General features: G+C 37.1%; 1 protein-coding gene across 1 annotated transcript in view; it reads right to left on the reverse strand.

The window, feature by feature from the left end:
- The window catches only part of LOC106980577 (NXPE family member 2), a 51218-nt gene extending 34070 nt beyond the window's left edge, over nt 1-17148 (reverse strand). Inside the window, 2 exon segments of the mRNA XM_053202552.1 lie at nt 16440-16570; nt 17073-17148. Of these exon segments, the coding sequence (XP_053058527.1) occupies nt 16440-16570; nt 17073-17148 (207 nt within the window).
- Between the last annotated feature and the right edge of the window lie 1170 nt (nt 17149-18318).

Raw genomic sequence — 18318 nt, forward strand, 5'->3', positions numbered from 1 at the left:
TCTGAGTAATACTCCATTATATATATACACACACACACATACACACACACATCTTGTTTATCCATTCATCCATCGATGGACATTTGGGCTCTTTCCATACTTTGGCTATTGTGGATAGTGCTGCTATAAACATTGGAGTGCATGTGCCCCTTCGAAACCACATACCTGTATGCCTTGGATAATTACCTAGTAGTGCAAATTGCTGGGTCATAGCGTAGTTCGATCTTTAATTTTTTGAGGAACCTCAATTCCAGAGTGGCTGTACCAGTTTGCATTCCCACCAACAGTATAAGAGGGTTCCCCTTTCTCCACATTCTTGCATAGCATGTTTGCTGTGTTTAGCCATTCTGACAGAGGTAAAGTGATAGCTCATTGTAGTTTTGATTTGTATTTCCCTGAAAATGATGGATGTTGAACACCATTTCATGTGTCTGTTAGCTTCTGTATGTCATCTTTTGAAAAATGTTAATTCATGTTTTCTGCCTATTTCTTAACTGGATTATTTGTTTTTTGGGTTTTGAGTTTGATAATTTCTTTATATACTTTGGATACTAACCCTTTATTCAGTATGTTATTTACAAATATATTCGCCTATCCTGAAGTTGACCTTTTAGTTTTATTGTTTCTTTGCTGTACAGAGCTTTTTTATCTTAAGTCCCAATAGTTTATTTTTGCTTTTGTTTACCTGGCCTCCAGAGACGTATCTAGTAAAAAGTTGGTACAGCCAATGTCAATGTGGTCACTGCCTGTGTTTTCTTTTAGGATTGTAATGGTATTCTGTCTCTCATTCGGGTCTTTGATCAATTTTTAATTTATTTTTGTTTATAGTGTAAGTCAGTGGTTTAGTTCCAGTCTTTTACATGTTGCTGTCCAGTTTTCCCAGAACCATTTGTTGAAGAGACTGTCTTTTTTCCATTGGATATCTTCTTGGTTTGTCAGAGATTACTTGACCATATAGTTGTAGGTTTATTTCTAGGTTCTCTATTCTGTTCCCTTGATCTGTCTATATTTGTTCCAGAACCATGCTGTAAACCCCTAGCCAGACTTAACAAAAAGAAAAAAAGACTCAAATAAAATCACAAATAAGGAGAAATAACCAACATCACAGAAATACAAACAATTAGAATATTATGAAAAATCTGTATGCCAACAGATTGAACAAGCTGGAAGAAATGGATAAATTCCTAGAAACATATAAACTACCAAAACTGAAATAGGAAAAAAAAGAAAACTTGAACATACTGATAACAAGCAAAGAAATTGAATCAGTAATCAAAAATCTCCCAAGAAACAAAGTTCAGGGCCAAATAGCTTCATGGGTGAATTTTACCAAACATTTAAGCAAGGGTTAATAGCTATTATTCTCAAATTATTAAAAAAAAAATAGAAATGTAAGAAAAACTTCCAAATTCACTTTGAGGCAATCATTACCCAAATACCTTTATCTTTAATTTTTGACATTTTAATTACCATGTGTCTCAGCATGGTCCTCCTTGGGTTCATCTTATTTGGAATTCTGTTTCCTTCCCCACGTTAGAAAAATTTTCTTCTATTATTTCTTCAGCTAAGTTTCCTACCCCATTTCTCTCTTTTCTCCTTCATGAACGCCCATGTTTGTTCACGTAATGTTATCCAAGAGATCCTGTAACCTATCCTCATTTAAATTTTTTTTTTTTATTTTGCTGTTCACCTTGGGTGCTTTTCATTACCCTGTCTTCCAGACCACTGAGCCATTCTACATTCTGTAATCTGGTATTGATTCCCTCTAGTGTGGTATTAATTTCAGTTATTGTATACTTTAGTCTGATTGGTTCTTTTCTATATTTTTTCTTAAAGTACTCACTGAGTTCATACACTCTTATCTCCAGTCCAGTTATCATCTTTATGACCATTACTTTGAACTTTATATCAGGTAGATTGCTTACCTCCATTAAATTTATTCTTTTTTTTCTGAGATTTTGCCTTGTTCTTTCATTTGGAGCATAGTCTTCTGTCTCATCATTTGTCTGTGTTCTGTGTTGGTTTATATATGAATTAGACGGAATAGCTACTTATCTTAAACTTGAAGGAGTGTTCTTATGTATGGTTGTCCATGTGTGCCTTGCAACTTTGGTTTGCTGGCTGCAGCTGTGGCTGATTTGGGCTACCAGCCAGAATCACTCCATGCAGGGGCTGCCCTGGTGGGATGGCCAGAGCTGAAGTGGACACAGGCTCAGGCAGTCCCAAGGCTTTCACATAGAGAGCTCCCTGGCAGGACAGCTGAAGCTAACTAAAGTGGGTACAAACCAGGATTCTCAGGGCTCTTTTTGGAAAGCATCTTGGAAAAATACCTGAAGCTGAAGTGGGTATAGGCCAAGGTGATCCTTGGGTTGCTTTGCAGGGGATGCTCTGGTGAGTGGTTTGGAGTCAAAGTAAACAAACATAAACTAGGAAGTACCAGGGCACTCTGCACTGGGGATGCCCTGGCAAGTTGTCTGAAGCCAAAATGGTGTGTGCCTGAAGTGTTACAGGGTGTCGTGCACCTTGTTACCTTGGCAAGATGGCTGGAAATGTAGTGAGAGCTGATCTGGGATGTCCCATTGTGTACCATGCTGGGCTCCCTTGGTGGGACTTCTGGGATTGTGATGGGCTAGGGGAATAGGGCTCACTGAGGTGGGAGGCCAGGTAGGTCATCTAACTCCTGTTGCTGTCCATGCTATCATGGTAGAAGGGGAACATAACTATAGTGCTCACCAGCCCCCCTATTTGAACAGAATTTCAGCAGTTTCCCTACCATTTATTAGAGTTTTAGGGCTGAATCTTTTATATTCTATTTGCTCTTTTAAATCATGGCCTTTTCTATATGCCTCATGGCCTCCAGAACTGATACGGGCTAAGGGACCAGGGCTCACTGAGGAAGCAGCCAGCTATGGCACTGGGACCCTGCTTCTATCTTCACTATTAAGGTGAAGAGGGTAACCTAAACAATGGTGTTCACCAGCTGCTCTGACTTGGAGAGAGTTCCAGCAGCTTTCCTGACATATGGCATGGTTCTGTCTTTATATTCCTTTCCTTTATATTTTAGTTGCTTTTTTAAACTGCAGCTTTTTATTTTTCTGTGTCCCAGGATAGATGTATCTGCTCAGAGACCCTTAGTCCTACTCTTCCTCACTGCAGTTAGTAGCATCAGAGGTGGAAGTTCCCTTTGTTACCATGCCTCTGTCTCTCTTGCCATTTTCTGTGTGGTCTCTTCATCTTTTGTTGGGCATGAGCTGCTCAATAACCTTCAGTTCTTCTTCAGCAGGATCACTCTGTTTATAGATGTAGATTTGGCTTATCCATGAAGAGATAATTCAGGGTATTAAGGGTATTCAGATAATTCAGGGTATTCCTACACCTGGAACTCTGTTTTGAATATTAACACTTTATGAGGTAGATCATTTGAAAATATCTTTTTCCATTCCATGAAGCTGTCCTTTCATTTTGCTGATGACTTCCTTTGCTGTGCAAAAGATGGTCTTTTGTGGTTTCATATAAATTCGATTACTCTAATTCTGTGAAAAATACTATTGGTATTTTTCACTGAATCTATACATTGCTTTTAGTAGTATGGATATTTAAAAAATAATTATTCTTCAAATCCATGAGCATGGTATATCTTTGCATTTATTCACGGGGTCTTTAATTTCACTCATCAATGTCTTATAGTGTTCAGTATACATACATATATATTTTTTACCTTCCTGGAGAATTTCTTTTTAGCTATTCTTTATGCATTTGTAAATGGAATTATTTTCTTAATTTCTCTTCCTGGCATAATGTATAGAAAACAACTTCTGTATCCTGCAACTTTACTGAATTTATTATAATTTTTGTGACTCTTTAGGTTTTTCTGTATATAGTATCATATTCTCTGTAAATAGCAATAGTTTTACATCTTCCTTACCAATTTGGATGACCACTATTTCTTATTCTTGCCTTTTTGCTGTGGCTAGAACTCCCAGTACTGTGTTGAGTAAAAGTCACTAGAGTGGACTTCCTTGTCTTGTTCCTGATCTTACAGAAAAAGCTTTTGGCTTTTCATTATTGATATTAGCTATGGGGTTTTTTTTATATATGGCCTTTAGTGTGATAAGATACATCTCCTCTAAACCCACGTTGGTTGAGAGTTTTTATCATAAATGAATGTTGATTCGGTCAAGTGCTTTTTCTGTATCAATGAAGATAATTCTTATCCTTCATTTGGTTACTGTAATATATCATGCCACAGTATTGGTATATTGATTGATTTGGGAATACTAAACAATCCTTGGATACCTGAAATAAATGTTTATTGATTTTGGTGAACAATCCTTTTAATGTACTTTTGAATTCAGTTTGCTACTACTTTATTGAAGGCTTTTTCATTTATGTTCATCAGGGATATTAGCCTGTAATTTCCCTCTGGCCCCACTGTTTTGCATAGGGCCTTTGTCAGGTTTTGGTATTAGGGTAATGCTGGCCTTGTAGAATGAATTTGGAAGTTTCTTTCCTCTTTGTGAAATAATTTGAGAAGAATATGTGTTAATTCCTCAAATATTTGGTAGAATTCACCTGTGAAGCCATTTGGTCTTGGACTTAGATTTGTTGGGAGTTTTTAGTCACCAGTTCAATTTCATTACTAGTTTCAGTCTGTTTAGATTTTCTATTTTTTCCTAGTTGTAGAAGACTGTATGTGTCTAGAAATTTATCTTCTTCTAGGTTATCTAATTTGTTGGTATATAATTTTTTGTAGTTGCCTCATAATCTTGTGTATTTCTGTGGTGTTAATTGTAGAATTTCCACTTTTTTATTTTGAGTCCTCTTTTCTTGATGATTCTGGCTAAAAGCTTATCAATTTTATCTTCAAAGAGCCAGCTCTTTGTTTTATTGATCTTTCCCGTGTGTGTGTACTTTATTTCCACTCTGATCTTTGTTATTTCTTTCCTTGAGCTATATTTGGGCTTTGTTTATTCTTCTTTTTCTAGTTCCTTTAAGTGTAACATTAGATGGTTTGAGATTTTTGTTTTTCAAGATAGGCAGGTATTTCTTTAAACTTAGAACTGCTTTTGCTTTGTACCAAAGATTTTGAACCATTGTATTTTTATTTTATTTATCTCAAGGTATTTTTTAGTTTTTTCTTTATTTGACCCACTGATGGTTTAGTAGCATGTTTTCTAGCCTCTGTGTGATTGTGTTTTTTCCAGAATCTTTTTCTTGTAAGTTTTCATTTCTTACCATTGTGGTCAGGAAATCTTCTTGATATAATTTCAGTTTTATTAAATGTATTGAGACTTTTTCTGGCCTAACTTGTGATTTATCCTAGAGAATGTTTTATGTACATTTGAAAAGAGTATGTATTTTATATTTAATGTTCTATATATGTCTGTTAAATCCATCTAATCTAGCGTGGTGTTCAACTCACTGTTTCTTTATTGATTTTCTTCTGGATGATCTATCCATTGATGTAAGTAAAGTGTTAAAGTCCCCTTCTTCATTGTATTACTGTTAATTTTTCCCTTTGTTAATATCTACTTTATAGTTAGGTGCTCTAAAGTTGGGTGCATAGGTATTTATAATTGCTTTATTCTCTTGTGGGATGGTTCCCTTTATCATTGTGTGATGCCCTCTTTGTTTCTTGTTAAAGTCTCTTTTTCACATTTCAAGTTTTTATTGAAATTCTAGTTAATTAACATATAGTGTAAATTTGGTTACAGGAGTAGAATTTAGAGATTCATCACTTACACAGCCTCTTTTTTTAATCTATTTTTTTCTGATAGAAGTATTGCTCCTCCAGCTTTTTTTTTTTTTTGCTTCAATTTGCATGAAATTTTTTTCCCATCTCTTCACTTTTAGTTATATGTGTCTTTAAGTCTGAAGGGAGCCTCTTGTAGGCAGCATATAGAAAGGACTTGTTTTTATCCATTTATTCACTGTATGTCTTTGATTAAAGTATTTAGTCCATTTACACTTACAATAATTATTGTTAAGTATGTACTTCTTGCCATCTTGTTAATTGTTTTCTGGGTTTTTAATTGTTTTTTTATTGAAGTATAATTGGTACATAGTATTACATTAGTTTCAAGTATACAGTATAATGATGCAGCAATTCTATACACTTCTCAGTGCCCCTCAAGATAATTGTACTCTTGATAACAATTATTTCACCCATACTCTCAAATTTCTTCTGACAACCACCAGTTTGTTCTTTGTATTTAAGAGTATATTTTTTCTCTCTTCTTTTTTTGTTTGATAAATCACACATGTGAGTGAAATCATATGGTATTTGTCTTTGTCTTATGTCACTTAGCATTATACCACCCGAGATCCATCCATATTGTTACAAAAGGCAAGATCTCCTTCATTTTATGGTCAAATAATATTCCTGTGTGTGTGTGTGTGTGTGTGTGTGTGTACACACGTATGCCTGCATGAGCGTGTATCACATCTTCATTCATCTATCCATGGACACTTGGGTTGCTTCCTTATCTTGACTATTATAAATAATATGGGTGCAATAAACATAGGAATGCATATACTTTTTTAATTAGCGTTCTCATTTTCATTGAAGTTACTGAGTTTTATGGTATTTGCATTTTTATTTATTTTACTTACCCAGTCTTTTATGTGTCGCCAGTTGCTATGTACATTAAGCCTCTGAGACAGTCCAGTGTAAGGTTACTGTTCGAGGGGCATATAAACAGAAATTGGTTTATAAATTTCAGTTAATAAGCTTGAAACAAACTAGAGATGGATTAATGTACAATTCAAGTTTGTCATAATCAACCCCTAGATGCAAGAGTGAAGACAGGCAGTAATGAAGATTAACAATCTTATCAGGATTATTAGACAGCAAATTATTGGAAAGGATATCTTTGATTTATTATAGTCATCAAAGGAATTATTCCAGAGCTGTAGAAATGATGTGAGTCAAATTTGAGAAGGGACAGAGTCAACTGTTAATCACTAAAATGACTTGTGTGTTGGTATCTCCAAAAAGCATTTGAAAACAATGCAAAGAAGTTAATTTTGTCTATCTCAGAAAGGAGGATATGTAACCAAGTTATTGGTACACTTTTGTAAGAGCCTGAACTACATCAGAACACAGTGTGTCTTTTGACATAATTGAATGAGTACACAGGAGTATCAGAATAATGATAATCTATTTATCCCTTAACAAGGCACTCAACACTGTTTTGTGATGAAAACCCATGAGAAGTCTGTAGATATCTGGATAAAAGACCTGAACGTGACATCGTAACTAATTAGTTGGCTTTTAGAAAGGCTTAGGTAAACAACAGTATTGTTGCCTGTTACCTGTTTACTTTTTAAATTTTTAACTTTTAAAAGTTTATTTTTAAATACAGTTTATTGTCAAGTTAACTAACATAGTGTGTACAATATGCTCTTGGCTTTGAGAGATTGCCATGATTCATCGCTTACATACAACACCCTGTGCTCATCCCAACAAGTGCCCTCGTCAGTGCCCAGCAACCATTTTCCCCTCCCCCCCACACACCCCTATCAACCCTCAGTTTGTTTTCTGTGTTTAAGAATCTCTTACAGTTTGCCTCCCTCTCTGTTGGAAACTATTTTTCCCCTCCCCTTCCCCCCATGGTTTCTGTTAGGTTCAAGTTCTACGTAGGAGTGAGAACATACAGTATCTGTCTTTCTCTGACTGACTTCACTTGGCATAATACCCTCCAGTTCCATCCACGTTGTTGTAAATGGCAAGATTTCATTCTTTATCATTGCCGAGTAGTATTCCATTGTATGTATAAAACACGTATTCTTTATCCATTCATCAGTTGATAGACATTTGGGCCCTTTCCATAATTTGGCTATTATTGATAGTGCTGCTGTAAACATAGGGTACATGTGCCCCTATGAATCAGCACTCCATATCCTTTGGATAAATTCCTAGTAGTGCTGTTGATGGGTCATAGGGTAATTCTATTTTTAATATTTTGAGGAACCTCCATACTGTTTTCCATAGTAGCTGCTAGATTGCATTCCCACCACAGTGCAAGATCCCATTTAAAATTGTACCAAGAACCATAAAATACCTAGGAATAAACATAACGAAAAAGGTAAAAGATCTCTATGCTGAAAACGATAGAAAACTTATAAAAGAAATTGAAGACGACATAAAGAATTGGAAACACACCCCATGCTCATGGATTGGAAGAACAAATATTGTTAAAATGTCAATACTACCCACAGCAATCTATCCTTCCTTCCTTCCTTCTATCCTTCCTTCTATCCTTCCTTCCTTCCTTCCTTCCTTCCTTCCTTCCTTCCTTCCTTCCTTCCTTCCTTCCTTCCTTTTATATCCAAGTTAGCTAGCATATAGTGCAATGATTTCAGAAGTAGATTCCAATGATTCATTCCCTATGTGTAACACCCAGTGCTTATCCCAAGTGTCTTCCTTAATGCTCCTCACCCATTTAGCCCATCCCCCACCCACAACCCTTCCAGCAACCCTCAGTTTGTTCTCTTTAAGAATTTTGTCCCCTCCTTGTTTTTGTTATTTTTGTTGCCCTTCCCCTATGTTTATCTGTTTTGTATATTAAATTATTCATATGAATGAAGTGATATGATATTTGCCTTTCTGTGGCTAATTTCGCTTAGCATAACACCCTCTAGTTCCATCCACGTTGTTGCAAATGACAAGATTTCATTCTTTTTTTTAAAATTTTGTTTATTTTTGAGAGAGGGAGGCAGACAGTGTGATTGGGAGAGGGTCGGAGACAGGGAGACACAGAATCTGAAGCAAGCTACAGGCTCTGAGCTGTCAGCACAGAGCCTAATGCATAGCTCGAACTCACAAACCGGGAAATCATGACCTGAGCCGAAGTTGGATGCCTAAACAACTGAGCCACCCAAGAGCCCCAAGATTTCATTCTTCTTGATTGCTGAGTAATACTACATTGTATGTATGTGTGTGTGTGTGTGTGTGTGTATACATATATATGCGTGTATAAGTATACATATACACACTTACATATACATGTATATGTATACATATACACGCATATATATGTATCTATACATATATACACACAAACATACATGTGTACATACATACGTATATGTATGTATATATATAATATACCACATCATTATCCATTCATCAGTTCATGGACATTTGGGATGTTTGTATTCTTTGGCTATTGTTGATAATGCTACTATAAACATTGGGGTGCCGGTGTCCCTTTGAAACAGCACACCTGTATCCATTAGATGAATACCTAGTAGTGCAATTGCTATGTCATAGGGTAGTTCTACTTTTAATTTTTTGATGAATTTCCATACTGTTTTCCAGAGTGACTGTACCAGTTTGCATTCCCACCAGCAGTGCAAAAGAGATCATTTTTCTCCACACCCTCAACAATATCTGTTGTTGACTGAGTTGTTAATTTTAGCCTTTCTGACAGGTGTAAGGTGGAATCTCATTGTGGTTTTGATTTGTATTTCCCTGATGATTGATGTTGAGCATTTTTTTTTATGTGTCAGTTGGCCATCTGGATGTCTTCTTTGGAGAAGTGTCTATTCGTGTCTTTTGTCCATTTCTTCACTGGATTATTTGTTTTTTGCGTGTTGAGTTTGGTCAGTTCTTTATAGATTTTGGATACTAACCCTTTATCTGATATGCTGTTTGCAAGTATCTTCCCCCATTCTGTGGGTTGCCTTTTAGTTTTGCTGATTTTTTCCTTTGCTGTGCAGAAGCTTTTTATTTTGATGAGGTCCCAATAGTTGATTTTTTCTTTTGTTTTCCTTGCCTCCAGAGACGTGTTGAGTAAGCAGTTGCTGTGGCCAAGGTCAAAGAGGTTTTTGCCTGCTTTCTACCCTAGGATTTTGATGGCTTCCCATCTTGTGTTTAGGTCTTTAATCCATTTTGAGTTTATTTTTGTGTATGGTATAAGACAGTGATCCAGATTCATTTTTATGCATGTCACTGTCCAGTTTTCCCAGCACCATTTGCTGAACAGACTGTCTTTTTTCCAATGGATATTCTCTCCTGCTTTGTCAAAATTTACTTGGCTGTATGGTTGTAGATCCATTTCTGGGTTCTGCATTCAGTTCCTATGATCTGTATGTCTGTTTTTATGCCAGTACCATACTGTCTTGACGATTACAACTTTGCAATACAGCTTGAATTCCCGGATTGTGATGCCTCCAGCTTTGGTTTTCTTTTTCAGGATTGCTTTGGCTATTTGTGTTTTTTTCTGGTTCCATACAAATTTTAAGATTGTTTTTTCTAGCTCTGTGAAGAATGTTGGTGTTATTTTGATAGGGATTACATTGAATATGTACATAGCTTTGTAGATGGCTAAATGTAGATAGCATTTTATTTTATTTTTTTTATTTTTTTATTTTTATTTTTTTTCAATATATGAAATTTATTGTCAAATTGGTTTCCGTACAACACCCAGTGCTCATCCCAAAAGGTGCCCTCCTCAATAGCCATCACCCACCCTCCCCTCCCTCCCACCCCCCATCAACCCTCAGTTTGTTCTCAGTTTTTAACAGTCTCTTATACTTTGGCTCTCTCCCACTCTAACCTCTTTTTTTTTTTTCCTTTCCCTCCCCCATGGGTTTCTGTTAAGTTTCTCAGGATCCACATAAGAGTGAAACCATATGGTATCTGTCTTTCTCTGTATGGCTTATTTCACTTAGCATCACACTCTCCAGTTCCATCCACATTGCTACAAAAGGCCATATTTCATTCTTTCTCATTGCCACGTAGTACTCCATTGTGTATATAAACCACAATTTCTTTATCCATTCATCAGTTGATGGACATTTAGGCTCTTTCCATCATTTGGCTATTGTTGAGAGTGCTGCTATCAACATTGGGGTACAAGTGCCCCTATGCATCACTACTCCTGTATCCCTTGGGTAAATTCCTAGCAGTGCTATTGCTGGGTCATAGGGTAGGTCTATTTTTAATTTTCTGAGGAACCTCCACACTGCTTTCCAGAGTGGCTGCACCAATTTGCATTCCCACCAACAGTGCAAGAGGGTTCCCGTTTCTCCACATCCTCTCCAGCATCTATAGTCTCCTGCTTTGTTCATTTTGGCCACTCTGACTGGCGTGAGGTGATATCTGAGTGTGGTTTTGATTTGTATTTCCCTGATAAGGAACATCTTTTCATGTGCCTGTTGGCCATCCGGATGTCTTCTTTAGAGAAGTGTCTATTCATGTTTTCTGCCCATTTCTTCACTGGGTTATTTGTTTTTCGGGTGTGGAGTTTGGTGAGCTCTTTATAGATTTTGGGTACTAGCCCTTTGTCCGATATGTCATTTGCAAATATCTTTTCCCATTCCGTTGGTTGCCTTTTAGTTTTGTTGGTTGTTTCCTTTGCTGTGCAGAAGCTTTTTATCTTCATAAGGTCCCAGTAATTCACTTTTGCTTTTAATTCCTTTGCCTTTGGGGATGTGTCAAGTAAGAGATTGCTACGGCTGAGGTCAGAGAGGTCTTTTCCTGCTTTCTCCTCTAGGGTTTTGATGGTTTCCTGTCTCACATTCAGGTCCTTTATCCATTTTGAGTTTATTTTTGTGAATGGTGTGAGAAAGTGGTCTAGTTTCAACCTTCTGCATGTTGCTGTCCAGTTCTCCCAGCACCATTTGTTAAAGAGACTGTCTTTTTTCCATTGGATGTTCTTTCCTGCTTTGTCAAAGATGAGTTGGCCATACGTTTGTGGGTCTAGTTCTGGGGTTTCTATTCTATTCCATTGGTCTATGTGTCTGCTTTTGTGCCAATACCATGCTGTCTTGATGATGACAGCTTTGTAGTAGAGGCTAAAGTCTGGGATTGTAATGCCTCCTGCTTTGGTCTTCTTCTTCAAAATTACTTTGGCTATTCAGGGCCTTTTGTGGTTCCATATGAATTTTAGGATTGCTTGTTCTAGTTTTGAGAAGAATGCTGGTGCAATTTTGATTGGGATTGCATTGAATGTGTAGATAGCTTTGGGTAGTATTGACATTTTGACAATATTTATTCTTCCAATCCATGAGCAGGGAATGTCTCGCCATTTCTTTCTATCTTCTTCAATTTCCTTCATAAGCTTTCTATAGTTTTCAGCATACAGATCTTTTACATCTTTGGTTAGATTTATTCCTAGGTATTTTATGCTTCTTGGTGCAATTGTGAATGGGATCAGTTTCTTTATTTGTCTTTCTGTTGCTTCATTGTTAGTGTATAAGAATGCAACTGATTTCTGTACATTGATTTTGTATCCTGCAACTTTGCTGAATTCATGTATCAGTTCTAGCAGACTTTTGGTGGAGTCTATCAGATTTTGTGTCTTAAATTTCATGCATAAGCTTTCTATAGTTACCAGTGTGTAGATTTTTCATCTCTTTGGTTAGGTTCATTCTAGGTATTTTATGGTTTTTGGTGCAACTGTAAATGGGATCGATTCCTTGATTTCTCTTTCTGGTTGCTTCATCATTGGCATATAGAAATGCAACCAATTTCTGTGCATTGATTTTATATCCTGTGACTTAGCTGAAAGCATTGATCAATTCTAACAGTTTTTTGGTGGAATAATTTGGGTTTTTCCATATAGAGTATCATGGTATCTGTGAAGAGTGAAAGTTTGACTTCCTCTTTGCCGATTTGGATGCCTTTTATTCCTTTATGTTGTCTGAGTGCTGAGTCTAGGACTTCTAATACTATGTTGAATTAACAGTGGCAAGAATGGACATTCCTGTCATGTTCCTGACCTTGGAGGGAAAGCTCTCAGTTTTTCCCCATTGAGGACGGTATTAGTGGTGGGTCTTTCCTTTATGGCTTTTATGATCTTGAGATATGATCCTTCTATCCTTACTGTCTTGAGGGTTTTTGTCAAGAAAAGATGCTATATTTTGTCAAATGCTTTCTCTGCATCTACTGAGAGGATCATAGGGTTCTTCTCCTTTCTTTTATTGATGTGATGAATCACATTGATTGTTTTGGAGATATTGAATCAGCCCTGCATCTCAGGTATAAATCCCACTTGGTTGTGGTGAATAATTATTTTACTGTATCGTTGTATCCAGTTGGCTAGTACCTTTTTGAGGATTTTTGCATCCATGTTCATCAGGGAAATTGGTCTATAGTTAACCTTTTTTAGTGGGGTCTCTGTCTGGTTTTGGAATCAAGGTAATGCTAGCTTCATAGAATGAGTTGGGAAGTTTTCCTTCCATTTCCATTTTTTAGAACAGCTTCAAAAGAATAAGTGTTAACTCTTCCTTAAATGTTTGGTAGAATTTCCCTGGAAAGCCCTCTGCCTCTGGACCCTTGTTTTTTGGGAGATTTTTGATTACTAATTTGATTTCTTTATGGGTTATGGGTCTGTTCAAATTTTATATTTCTTCTTGTTTCAGTTTGGTAGTTTATATGTTTCTAGAAATTTGTCTATTTCTTCCATATCGTCCAATTTATCAGTGTATAATGGCTCATAATTTTATTGTTTATATTTCCGCAGTGGTGGTTGTGATCTCTCCTCTTTCATTCTTGATTTTATTCATTTGGGCCCTTTCCTTTTTCTTTTTAATCAAACTGGCTAGAGGTTTATCAATATTAATTCAAAGAACCAGCTCCAGGTTTTGTTGATCTGTTTTACTGGGTTTTTGTTTGTTTGATTTGATAGCATTGATTTCTGCTATAATCTTTATTATTTACCATCTTGTGCTGGTTTGGGGTTTTATTTGCTGGTCTTTTTCCAGCTCCTTACAGTGAAATGTTAGGTTGTGTATCTGTGATCTTTCTTCCTTCTTTAGGAAGGCCTGGATTGCTATACTTTCCTCTTAAGACCACCTTTGCTGCATCCCAGAGGTTTGGACTGTGGTGTTACCATTTTCATTGGCTTCCATGTACTTTTTAATTTCTTCTTTAACTTCTTGGTTAGCCCGTTCATTCTTTACTAGGATGTTCTTCAGTCTCCAAGTATTTGTTACCTTTCCAAATTTTTTCTTGTGGTTGACTTCGAGTTTCATAGCGTTTTGGTCTGAAAATATGCATGGTATGATCTCGATATTTTTGTACTTGATGGCTGATTTGTGTCCCATTATGTGATCTATTCTGGAGAATGTTCTATGTGCACTGGAGAAGAATATATATTCCTCTGCTTTAGGATGAAATGTTCTGAATATATCTGTTAAGTGCATCTGGTCCAGTGTGTCATTCAAAGCTATTGTTTACTTGTTGATTTACTGTTCAGATGATCTGTGCATTTCTGTAAATGGGGTGTTGAAGTCCCCTACTATTATGGTATTATTATCAATGAGTGTCTTTATGTTTGTAATTAATTCATTTGTATATTCAGTGCTTCCACATTTTGTGCATAAATGTTTACAATTGTTAGGTTTTCTTGGTGGATAAACCCCTTGATTACGATATAATGCCCTTCTTCATCTCTTGTTATAGTCTTTATTTTAAAGTCTAGATTGTCTGATAAAAGTATGGCTACTCTGGCTTTCTTTTGTCTGCCATTAGCATGATAGATGGTTCTCCATCCCCTTACTTTCAATTGGAAGGTGTCTTTAGATGTAAAGTAGGTCTCTTGTAAACAGCATATAGATGGATCTTGTTGTCTTATTCATTCTGTTACCCTTTGTCTTTAGATTGGAGCATTGAGTCCTTTGATGGTTAGAGTGAGTAATGAAACAAATGAATTTATTGCCATTATGTTGCTTGTAGAGTTGGAGTTTCTGGTAGTGTTCTTTGGTCCTTTCTAGTCTACATTGCTTTTGGTCTTTTTTTTTTCTTCATCTTTTTTTCCCCTCAAAGATTCCCCCTTAAAATACCTTGCAGGGCTGGTTTAGTGGTCACAAACTCCTTTAATTTTTGTTTGTCTGAGAAACTTTTAATCTCTCCTTATATTTTGAATGACACCCTTGCTGGGTAAAGAATTCTTGGCTGATTATTTTTCCAATTCAGCACACTGAATATATCCTGTCACTGGCCTGCCAAGTTTCTGTGAATAGGTTTGCTGAAACCCTGATCTGTCTTCCCTTGTAGACTGAGCACTTTTTCCCTTGCTGCTTTCATGTTCTCTCCTCACCTGAGTATTTTGTGAATTTGACTATGATATGGCTTGTTGATGGCCGTTTTTTGTTGAATCTAATGGGGGTCCTCTGTGTTTCCTGGATTTTTGAGGTCTGTGTCTTTCCCCAGGTTAGGAAAGTTTTCTGCTGTGATTTGCTGACATAACCCTTCTACCCCTATTTCTCTCTCTTCCTCTTCTGGGACCCCTATGATTCTGATGTTGTTCCTTTTTAATGAGTCACTGATTTCTCTAATTCTTAAATCATGCTCTTTTGCTTTAGTCTCCCTCTTTTTTTCTGCTTCATTATTCTCTATAAGTTTGTCCTCTATTACTGACTCTGTTCTGCCTCATCCATCCTTGCTGCCATGGCATCCATTCAAGATTGCAGCTCAGTTACATTTCTTATTTGATCCTGACTAGCTTTTACTTTTAGCTCCAGAGAGAGGGATTCTAACCTATTTTTGACCCCAGCTAGTATTGTTATTGTTATGATTCTAAATTCAGGTTCAGACATCTTGCTTGTATCTGTGTTCATTAAGTCCCTGGTTGTCATTTTTTCCTGTTTTTTCTTTTGGGTGAATTACTTCAATTCATCATTTTGAAGGAAGAATTAATAAAATAAAAATATTAAAAATGTAAAAAGTAAAAAAAAAAAACAGAAAAAATCAAATAATGGATGCTAGATCCTAGGTGTGTTTTTGTCTGGTTGTTGAAAGAAGCTTGATAGAATAGAGGGAAAAAAGGGAAAGAAAAGAAAACAGGGATGGGGAGTAAAACGTTAGAAATGTTTAAAAAATGAGTACAACAGAATAGAATAAAATGAAATGATAAAAATATAATTTTAAAAATTTACAAAAAAGTAGAAAAAAATAAAGAAAAATCTTTTTTATAAAAACAGAAAATAAAAATAACTTTTTTCTCTCTATTCAAGAATAAGAAAAAAAAACTAAATAGTTGTACCAGTGAACACAATGAAATATGATTGAAATTACATTCAGTTTCCCCTACAAATAAAACTATGCAACACTTTATAGTGTGTAAGCTATGCGGGCGGAGAGACTTGTGGTGTTCCTCTAGAGCGTGGTTGGCCCAGTTTGAAGAGGCTTGGTGTAATGGCTCCATTCTCCACTAGATTGCACTGATTAGCTTACTGGGGTGGATTGTTGTGGTACTTGTAGGCATGTATGCACATGTACAAGAGGGATGAAAATGGCATCACCCAGCTCTACAGTCTCTAGTATCAAAACTATGTGCTCTTGCCCCACAATCAAGCTCCCCACCTTTTTTTCTGGCTTCTGTCCACTCCCTGCTTCTATACTGTCCATGACCATACTGTTAGTTTCCCAGGCGGCCCCTCCCTCCAGGGTTTTATATCGGATGGGTCTATATTTCCAAACCCCTCACTTCTGAGTGCGCTGTGGCTTTGACCCATTCAGACCCAATCAGGGAGAGTCTCATGGGTGCTGGCCCACCCCCAGGAATGTTCACACAGCCATACTTCTGCAGATGCTTAGAGATTGTGGCTGGGTGACAGGCTGCCCCAGAAAAAGTTCATGCAATCGCGTAACAGCAGCGTTTCAGGGATTATGGTAAATGACAACATACATCTGGCACCAGGCTTCCCCTTTAATGTACTTGTTCCAACACCAGCGAATGTGGCTGTTCTCTGGGATCTTCTGGGACCTTTGCCTGTGGGGAGGCCACACAGCCCCTACCAAATGTCCTCCCAGCAGAGGAACTCTGCCACTCCCCATGTGGTCCAAGGACCCCTCAGACCTCACTGTATACTCCTGGGGATCTGCCCTTCCCACCAGAACTCTGCCAGGTATTGAGCTGTGGAGTTTTAGACTCTGAACTCCCCTCTTTATAGACTCCTAATTAGATTTAAACTCTGTTCTTGCTCCTTTCTCCCTCTTTTGTTCAGTCCCTTGTGGGTGTTTCCACTCTTTCTCTCTGGCTCCTTTTGGGTAGAGTGCTTTTCCTGTACTCTCCCCCACTATCCCCATCCTCTCTCTGCAAGCAAAAATAGCTTCCTACCCTCCATGGCATTTCTCTCCACCATTTCACCTCTCCGCCCCACATACCTGCCAAAATCTTGGTTCAAGTTGTGCATATTGTTGTGTTAATCCTCAAATCAGTTTTCTAGGTGTGCAAGATGGTTTTGTGTTTATCTGGCTGCATTTCATGGATGAGAGCAGCAAAAAAAAAAATTCCATGCTGCTCTGTCATGTACACACTCAGTGCAGTCCCACTTAAAATTGTACTAGCATTTTTCTCAGAGCTAGAACAAACAATCTTAAAATTTATTTGGAAACACAAAAGTCCCCAAAGAGCCAAAGTAATGTTGAAAAAGAAAACCAAAGTGGGAGACCTCACAATCCCGGATTTTAGCCCCTACTACAAAGTTGTAATTATCAAGACAGTATGGTTTTGGCACAAAACAGACACATAGACCAATGGTACAGAAGAGAGAACCCAGAACTGGATGCACAAATATATGGCCAACTAATCTTCAACAAAACAGGAAAGTGTATCCAATGGAAAAGAAGACAGTCTCTTTAGCAAATGGTCCTGGGAGAACTGAACAGCAACATGCAGAATAATAAACCTGGACCACTTTTCTACACCATACACAAAAATAAATTAAAAATGGATGAAAGACACAAATGTGGGACAGGAGTCATCAAAATATTAGAGGAGAAAACAGGCAGCAACCTCTTTGACCTCAGCTGCAGCAACTTCTTTCTAGACGTGTCTGTGGAGTCAGGGAAACAAAAGCAGAAATAAACTACTGGGACCTCATCAAGATAAAATGATTCTGTACAGTGAAGGAAACAATCAAGAAAACTTAAAGGCAACCAACAGAATGGGAGAAGATATTTGCAAATGACATATTGGATAAAGGGTTAGTATTCAAAATCTATAAAAACATACCAAAGTCAACTACCAAAAACCAAATAATGCAGTGAAGAAATGGGCAGAAAACATAAATAGACACTTTACCAAGAAAGACATCAGGGAAATCAGTCTTCATCATGGAAATACAAATCAAAACCACATTGAGATAGCACCACATCCTAGTCAGAGTGGCTAAAATTAACAACTCAAGAAACAACAGATGTTGGTGAGCATGTGGAGAAAGGGGAATTGTTTTAATTATTTGAGGAACCTCTATACCATTCTCCACAGTGGCTGTCCCAATTTGCATCCCTCCCCCCAATAGTGCACAAGTGTTCCTTATTCTCCACATCCTCGCCAACACTTACTCTTGTGTTTTTATTTT

The sequence above is a fragment of the Acinonyx jubatus genome, chromosome D1 (assembly GCF_027475565.1).
Source record: "Acinonyx jubatus isolate Ajub_Pintada_27869175 chromosome D1, VMU_Ajub_asm_v1.0, whole genome shotgun sequence".
NCBI classification, from domain to species: domain Eukaryota; kingdom Metazoa; phylum Chordata; class Mammalia; order Carnivora; family Felidae; genus Acinonyx; species Acinonyx jubatus.